Genomic DNA, 9,042 nt, shown 5'->3' with positions numbered 1-9,042 from the left:
ACCAGAAAGAGGGAGAGGGGAAGAAGTGCGGGATAGATCAAAGAAAGTTCAGTCTGTGAAAATTGGCGGTTTGCGCTTGTTTGTATGTGTGTGTGTGGTGTGTCTGGTGTATGTGTGTCGGGTCTTTCTTGCCTCTGGCATTGAAAGGTCCTGGTGTAGGTTACAGATTGTGAAATTTGTCTCACACATGTCCGGGCTAGTAAAAATGTTCAAAGTTTGCTGACTGCTCAGCATAACTTGGTCAGACAGGACCAGGGAAACTGCAGTCCCAGCCAGGGAAGGAACTTTCACCTACACCGCAAGGTAAGACTGTTAGCCTTACACTTTTCTGAGTGGCTGGAAAACACATACTGGTATATCAGCTGTTACATTTCCTGCTAGCCTGTTTCTTTGGAATGTTGATTTCCCCTGCTTTCTGGCACAGTGAAGACAAACAAAGCGGGTCTGTTTATATGACAGAGTTTTAAAGTTCAGGACACATTATTGTGACGTGGTGAGGCTGGATCCAGGTGCAGAGTAGAGACCAGACGAGGAATCAGTGGTTAAGGATTAACATAAATACTTGACTGATTAACAGTAGCCGCAGGATCACACTTGAAAGAAAAAAAACCCCACTAAGTCTTGAAAACTCACTCATGAAACAAACGCACAGGATAACAATTCAAGCCTCTGCAAAGGACAACAGAAAACACACCAGTAAGATTTGGGTATGTCATTTTAGGAGAAAATTGGGAAAAAAAGGGTCGGACCCTTAAACTAAATCAGATGTGGTGAAAAGTGCTGAGGCAAATGCCTGCTCACCACGTGTTTGCCGGCGGCCCTGGAAATGAGTGATGTGATAGAGAGCTCAAAGATTATTATTTGGATACACTTTGGCTATTACTTTACTATATGTCTCTCTCCCTCTAATCCCCCCCCTCTCTCTCTCTCTCTCTCTCTCTCTCTCTCTCTCTCTCTCTCTCTCTCTCTCTCTCTCTCTCTCTCTCTCTCTCTCTCTCTCTCTCTCTCTCTCTCTCTCTCTCTCTCTGTGTCTGTCTGTCTGTCTGTCTGTCTGTCTGTCTGTCTGTCTGTCTGTCTGTCTGTCTGTCTGTCCAGCAGATGGAACCAGTCTCTCTCCCAGCGCTGTCCCGCGTCGCCCTCTGCGGCGGTACCCATGGCAACGAGATGTCGGGTGTGTACCTGGTGAGGGAGCTGCAGAGGCAGAAGCTGGAGAAGGCAGGGTCAGCGACCTTGACCACGGTCATATCCAACCCGCGTGCCGTCCAAGTGTGCAAAAGATACACCGACACGGACCTCAACCGCTGTTTCACCGACGCCATACTCAGGTAAACGTTGCCATAAGCACAAATGAAACTGTACATGCAATCAGTGTGATCCATAAAGGGATCGTTCACCTCATGTACAAATGTACAAGTATGGACCTGTCGGAAAATGTACTATTCAGGTGTGAACTGTATGAATCAGAAATGAGATCTTACAACTATGTAAAGAAGCCAATAACTACACAATGCGTTGTAAAGAGACATGGAAGCATACACACTATAGCTTTAATGTAATATATCCCTCCACCGTGGAGTCCGTAAATTAATAATGTGGTCATGGCAACATTTCCAGATAACTTTGGATATTGTTTTGTAACATTATGGATCTTGCAGCCTGGCCTGGTATGTACCTGGCCACCAAGGCCACCACCTATCTGAACAGTCTAGTCCAGTTTTTGCATAAATGGGACTATATCGTAATTCATATTCATTCTTGGTACTTAATTGATACTCCAGATTTACTCAACCCTACAGAGCTAAGGGATGGCATCCCAAAGAGTTGGTGGCATTTACTTCCTCATCTCAGTCTCTCACCAGAAAAGATGAGTCGTTTGCATTCTCCAATGCCAAGGCGATGCACCTTTCTTCTCTTTCTCTGTCTCCCTTCTCTCTCACTCTCTCTACGTCCCTCCCCCTCTCTCTCCCTCCCTAGTTCACCTGTGACGGACGCCACCCCGTACGAGGTGAGGCGAGCCCAGGAGCTGAACACTCTACTGGGGCCCAAGGGCAACGTGGGGGCCATGGACCTGTTGTGTGACCTTCACAACACCACAGCCAACATGGGCCTCAGCCTCATCTCCTACTCTGTCCAAGACTGGGTCATCATGCACATCTATAGACAAATCCAGGTGACCACAGGTTCAGTTCAATTCAATGAAATAAAGGAAAAAATTAAGGACAAGGTAAACTGAACGTCCCCTTGTCCTTAGTACTGCCAGCCCCCAATTTGGGCCATCAAATATGCTCTCTAGGGTCAAAAGTGTATCTTATTCTGTTTTGGTGTGAGAGCATTAGATTAAAATGGATTACAGATTGATCTGCTTTAAAGGGGAAGTGGATGGTTCATCTGACTGTTGCTGTCATTGAGACAACATGCCGATTGGAAGCATTGCTGTCTGGAAGGGGAAGAAAATGATTGCGTCTGTTGCTGTCTCTAACCATGTTTCCATACACAATTTTTAAGCGAGTAAAGTCACACTGTGTGATAGAAAAATCATGACAGCTGTGATGGAAACAGGAAGTTCCAGTACAACGTATAAATGCCGACAGATAATTTGTTCCTTCAATATGATGGGATCTGATAGGATCACCTTCAAAGTGCAAATATTGATATATTAACCATCATGTCTAAGTACAATTGGAGTCACACGGTGATATGGTGTGTGGTCCTCTCACTACGACTCGGAAAACTATGCAGTTTGTTAGGTTACAGATTTGAATAAATGATGATGAACTTCACAGGTTGGTGAAAGTGCACAGTGATGAGCTTGATGCTCCGTTCCAATAAACATAGAGAGTCTTTATCTGGTGACATGATGATCGATGCTTGACTGCCGTTTGACAAATAAAAAATATTCTCGCTCTTGTCCATAATAATCTCATATAATGTAGACTAGCCTACAGGTTGTATCTGTATCTGCGAGCTGTTGTGCAGTGCTGTTGGCTAGAGTGCAAGTGCCAAGAACAGAGTAGGTACATTTGCTATTTTACAGATAGTTTTGTCACCAAAAAAATCTGTAGAGTTGAAAATGTGATGGAAACACATTGCGAAAAAGTACAATTTGTCTGCGCTATGTCATCACACACTAATTTCTATCTGCAACAAGTCTGTTTGGGTGGAAATTGGCATAGTTTATTTATGCGGATTTTAGAATATTCGTATGAAAATCTGTTGCCAATTGGATGGAAATGTAGCTACAGATACAATGCTGGTTGGACTTTAATAATCTGATTGGAGTGTATAATTTCAACATGACTCGATTGCTGTCTTAAAGGGGAAGTGCATGCACCATCTGACCCAGTTTCTATGAGGAGAAGGGCATCATCTGACTGCTATAATCTGGGTTCTACTGGAGTGTAAAGAGTTCATCTGTTGTGTTCTCAGAGGAAGATAACCTCAGCGCCCGTGAGGTTTATCGTGCTGGATCTACCCCTAGCTGATGCCTACTCTCAGGACTCCCTGGGCAAGCATGGCTTCTGTAAGTCTTTGTGCTTGTGCTGTGTGTTCATTGGAAACACACCATGCAATCTTCTTCCTGTCATAAGAAACCAGAGTATTTTCAGTATGTTTTCCCATTTACATGACAAATGTATTCCTTCTGATGGTGTCACTCCACAGCGATAGAGGTGGGACCTCAACCCCATGGTGTGGTCAGAGCCGACATCTTCAACATCATGAAGGAGGCGGTCGACCAGACACTAGATTGGGTCCAGTGCTTCAACTCAGGTACTTGAACTCCCATCAACGGTAAACATTGCTGACCCCTCACATCCCCTACACACAGAATACACAACCCTCGATCATTGCTACTAAGTCTACTGCCTTGGTCAACAACAAGAATAGCATAAACATAATTCATACCTACAAGCATCTAGCTCCCCTGTACCAGGAACAGATACAATGAGATTTTCTTCACGTACATGGGCCTACCATTCAACACTATGCTGTTGGTCTTCACTGCATTTATGGTTATTGTATTTTGAGTATTTTTTTCTATCTTGTGTACTGTAACTGGCCTGTGCTCTTTTAGATAATGTATATGTACAGTACCAGTCAAAGTTTGGACATACCTACTCATTCAAGGGTTTTTCTTAATTTTGACTATGTTCTACATTGTAGAATAATAGTGAACACATCAAAACTATGAAATAACACATATGGAATCATGTGGAAAACACAAAAGTGTTAAACAAATCAAAATATATTTGAGATTCTTCAAAGTAGCCATCCTTTGCCCTGATGACAGCTTTGCACACTCTTGGCATTCTCTCAACCAGCTTCATGAGGTAGTCACCTGGAATGCATTTCAATTAACAGGTGTGCCTTGTTAATTTGTGGAATTTCTTTCCTTCTTAATGCGTATGAGCCAATCAGTTGTGTTGTGACAAGGTAGGGGTGGTATACAAAAGATAGCCCTATTTGGTAAAATACAAAGTCCATATTATGGCAAGAACAGCTCAAATAAGAAAAGAGAAAGAACAGTCTTCCACAGGAAAGGAAGACCCAGGGTTACCTCTGCTGCAGAGGATAAGTTCATTAGAGTTAACTGCACCTCAGATTGCAGCCCAAATAAATGCTTCACAGAGTTCAAGTAACAGACACATATCAACATCAACTGTTCAGAGGAGACTGTGTGAATCAGGCCTTCATGGTCGAATAGCTGCAAAGAAATCACTACTAAAGGACACCAATAATAAGAAGAGAGTTGGTGGGCTAAGAAACATGAGCAATGGACATTAGACTGGTGGAAATCTGTCCTTTGGTCTGTTGAGTCCAAATTTGAGATTGTTGGTTCCAACCACCGTGTATTCGTGAGAAGGAGAGTAGTTGAATGGATGATCTCCACATGTGTGGTTCCCACTGTGAAGCATGGAGGAGGAGGTGTGATGGTGTGGGGGTGCTTTGCTTGTGACACTGTGATTTATTTCGAATTCAAGGCACACTTAACCAGCATGGCTACCACAGCATTCTGCAGCGATACGCCATCCCATCTGGCTTAGTGGGACTATTATTGTTTTTTCAACAGGACAATGACCCAACACACCTCCAGTCTGTGTAATGGCTATTTGACCAAGAAGGAGAGTGTTGGAGTGCTGCATCAGATAACCTGTCCTCCACAATCACCTGACCTCAACCCAATTGAGATGCTTTGGGATGAGTTGGACCGCAGAGTGAATGAAAAGCAGCCAACAAGTGCTCAGCATATGTGGGAACTCCTTCAAGACTGTTGGAAAAGCATTCCTCATGAAGCTGGTTGAGAGAATGCCAAGAGTGTGCAAAGCTGTCATCAAGGCAAAGGGTTGCTACTTTGAGGAAACCAAAATATAAAATATATATTTTGATTTGTTTAAAACTTTTTTGGGTTACTACCTGATTCCATATCAAGACAAGTTCCCCTTCAAGAGAAATTACATTTTAGATTCTATTCTAGTCATTAACCAATTACAAACCTTCTCTCATCTTATCTCAACCAGGATGTGCCTTTGAAGGTGGCGAGGTGGACAATGTGTACACCTTTGTGAAGAGTGTATACTACCCAAGAGACCCAGAGACCAATCAAATTGCTGCTGCCATACATCCCCAACTACAGGTTCAGGAACATTCTGCACTTGTATATAATTTAATCTAGCTGCAGTCGGTGAAAGTCCTGTACATGAACCCTTTAATGCATAGCTGCGGGAAGTAAGGGTGCCTGGGGTGCTGCAGCACCCTCTGATAAATTTAAATAATTTAGTCATAATTAGGCAACCAACAAAAAATATATATTACTCCTGTCTGGACAGACAAATAAAATTATTCAAAATACTAAATCAGAGAGCATAATTTAGTTACAGAGGATAAATAGCTTCTAAAAAAATTGTTGTGGATTAAGTTTTATCACAAGCACTTACAGTTGGGACCTATGCAATTTGGGCAGCATGTGAGCCAAGTATAAAACAACTTTTTGAGTTGTGGCCATACTGTAGATATAATCCATAGAAGGATTTTGGAACCTCTAACCATGGCACTTTGACTGTTAAACTCATAGGTACACTAGCAATGACTGCCAGTCCTGACATGAATGGGGACTGTCATCTTTGGACTATATTTCTATGGTTGGTTACAGCTGCCAGTTTGCCTTTCACAAATTTCAAAATACAATTTGGAGAAAAACATAGGTCTACCGTTCGAAAAGAAAATGCCAACTGTTGAAAAATTCCTAACAACTTTTGAGTGATTCTGAGTGAACAGCACTGTTTTTCAAAGTAGCTTATCTTGAGATATTGTCACGAGCTCATCGGCCATCACCAGTGAGTAGCCTCTGCTTCATCTTCATCTTTGGGCGAATCAGTGTCACTGGGAAGTTTATTTTGTAGCCTACTGTAGCCTATACTATATACTGTATACAGTATACTACATATCAGGGTTTCCGATTATCAGAATTTGGCGCCGGACGAGTTATTGGGAAGATTTTTTATTTATCGGACATTTGAGAAATTTACCGGTCATTCATATGCATTGGGTGCTTAACGCATTAGATCGTCCACCCACGCAGCCAGCGCCATCAATAAACGATGGATGTTGGCCAAATGAGCCACATTACATGTCCTTAAAAACAGCCTATAACAAATTACAAAAAAACTATTCCTTGTGTTTCCATGTTTAGGAAAATGCAAAACTTTATAGCATGTTGTTTTATTGGTTTTTACTTTCCTAAAACAATAATTGTCCACCTCACGGTTCAGCTGTCAGAGATTTGTGCACTAAATGCATCAGAGCATTGCATGGGCTTAGGTGTCCACTGTATGATTATAATTTAAAAAAAATACATACAAAGGAAGAGAAGTTTAGGCCGAGAGAGAGAGAGCGAGAGAGAGAGAGAAAGAGATGAATGCTGACGGCATGCTACGACACCAACTTGCATTTCTTTGTCCTTGTCAGATAGGCTTCTGCGTCTGCTATTCAGATATGGACATACAGGAGGCTAATTCATCATTTTTCTATTCAAATCATTTTTTTTAGATTATTGGAGTAACTCTGGTAAGCCTTAAACTTTCTTGCTCACCTCAAGTTCAATTGTCAGAGTCAGTTGGAGCGCTGTAGTACAGTGCCTTCAGTATAATAGGCTAATAGCCACACCGTTTCCACATTTTATTAGGGTAAAATCAAAAGTAGGTCAAGCCATTGTTTATAGGGAAAATATGAGCAGAATATTGTATCAAGGCAGACACAACATTGTTGGAACTTAATTTGGCCAAAGAAAATGGCTCAAAAGAATGAAACAGAACACTTGCAAACTAGTTTAAACCTTCACAGAAGTTTTGAACAGTCTATATTGCAGAAATGACCAAGAAAGGCTAGTGCCTACCGTACTCAACAGGCTTGAGATATATTTTTTACGAAAGGCTTACTTATAACATATCTTTAACTAAATACTGAGCACATAATTAAAAAGACAGATCAAACTTAATTTAGCCAACATAAATGTCTCAAAAGGATGAAACAAAACACATTTATCATATTTTAAAGAACTGGTTTAGATGACTCAATAAGCATACAATAATAACAATGATATACAATAATGATATTTTTTTTTTTAGTAAAGTTCCAAAATTGCATCCTACCTGAATAGCTCGTTGCACAGTAGCTGACACATTGACTCTGTACCGGTACCCCCTGTATATAGCCCCGCTATTGTTATTTACTGCTGCTCCTTAATTTTTCGTTGACTTTTTTTTTTGTATTTTCTTAAAACTGCATTGTGCTGGTTGAGGGCTTGTAAGTAAGCATTTGACTGTTGTATTCGGCGCATGTGACAAATAACATTTGATTTGATTCTGGTCTATAGATGCCCAAACTATCAACTGCAACAGCCTGTTAGGGTTAGAGTAACGGAACAGTTAGCATTTGGTTAGTGAAAATCAGCATAGACCTAGTCATTATCTAAATGCAAAGCATGCTGATGTGAATCTTTCTCTCCAGGACCGTGACTTCTGCCTCCTCCATCCGGGAGATCCCATGTTCCTGATGTTTTCTGGGGAGATACTTAAGTACGAAGGGGAAGAAGTCCTCCATCCCTTCTTTGTGAACGAGTGTGCGTACTATGAGAAGAGTATTGCCTTCCACCTGGCACGAAAGATGACAGTCACTATACCCCCCTTGCAAGTGAAGAGAGATTGATGAAGGGAAAGGGGGAGGAACAAAGAGTTTAAAGAGTGAGAGAATTAAAGAGAAAACACACACAGAACCTTAAGAAGCACTAACTAGTCTAACCTCATTTTCAATTGATTTTTAATTCCATTGTTTTTTATCATCACCAAATAACCTCAGGAATACTGTATGTGAAATTATGCACAGCTCAATGCAATAATCTAGTATGTCAATTAAACATTTCAATTTTTTGTTGTCTTCATAGTGATGTAATGTTGCATTTCACTGCTCCGTTTAACCTGGTGTTTCCTAGGTACAGACGACACCTTTGAGATAGTTTAATGCAGGAAAAGGTTACAACGGTATGAATGCAGAATGACGTCATGCAGAAATGAGCTCGAGTTTGCTATGAAGTTGGATGACTGGAATGGTGGTTGTGGAATGGATCTTGGCAGGCATCGTCAGAGGTGGTGTCGCAGCATCGAGAGGAGCCCTGGATGATTCAAGGAGCTTAATGGTTTGCAGTGGTTGAAAGGTCATTATGGTTTCGGAAGGTTGATGGGAAGTGATAGTTCGGGAGCTATGATTGGTCGTCGAGATATCGTCAGATGAAGACTGAGTGTTTGGGGTGGGAGTCCTGGAGGCATCTTCTTGGTGCAGAGTTAATGTATCCTGGGGAAAAAACAAGAAGAGCAGGGAGGGGAGGAGACGGGGGGTGGTGAAGGGATGCGAAATGCTACAGAAGATCACGAATATATACAGCACAGCCATTGATTGGCGGATGAAGTAAATTGTTTGATTGTCAAAAGGGAAAGAGATGTAAATTGTTTCAGGTGTGGTCTTCCCTCCTGAACTTTAGATGTTACACAC

General features: G+C 41.7%; 1 protein-coding gene across 6 annotated transcripts; it reads left to right on the top strand.

The window, feature by feature from the left end:
* On the top strand, positions 1-8,423 carry LOC120034913 (N-acyl-aromatic-L-amino acid amidohydrolase (carboxylate-forming) B-like). 6 transcript variants are annotated; one of them, XM_038981592.1, is made up of 7 exons: positions 1-303; positions 1,099-1,325; positions 1,975-2,170; positions 3,427-3,520; positions 3,661-3,768; positions 5,517-5,632; positions 8,005-8,423. In XM_038981592.1, exons 2-7 carry the CDS (start codon positions 1,099-1,101, stop codon positions 8,200-8,202), a joined length of 939 nt encoding a protein of 312 aa, XP_038837520.1. In that variant the 5' UTR covers positions 1-303; the 3' UTR covers positions 8,203-8,423. The 6 variants fall into 6 exon arrangements, with proteins under 6 accessions (XP_038837520.1, XP_038837519.1, XP_038837518.1 ...); XM_038981591.1 differs by having other exon boundaries at positions 1,096-1,325; XM_038981590.1 differs by lacking the exon at positions 1-303 and adding an exon at positions 542-707.
* Positions 8,424-9,042: the final 619 nt, after the last annotated feature.

This window comes from Salvelinus namaycush, chromosome 42, assembly GCF_016432855.1.
Source record: "Salvelinus namaycush isolate Seneca chromosome 42, SaNama_1.0, whole genome shotgun sequence".
NCBI classification, from domain to species: Eukaryota; Metazoa; Chordata; class Actinopteri; order Salmoniformes; family Salmonidae; genus Salvelinus; species Salvelinus namaycush.
The sequence above is the reverse complement of the archived record's forward strand: the minus strand, read 5'-3'. Positions and strand labels throughout refer to the sequence as shown.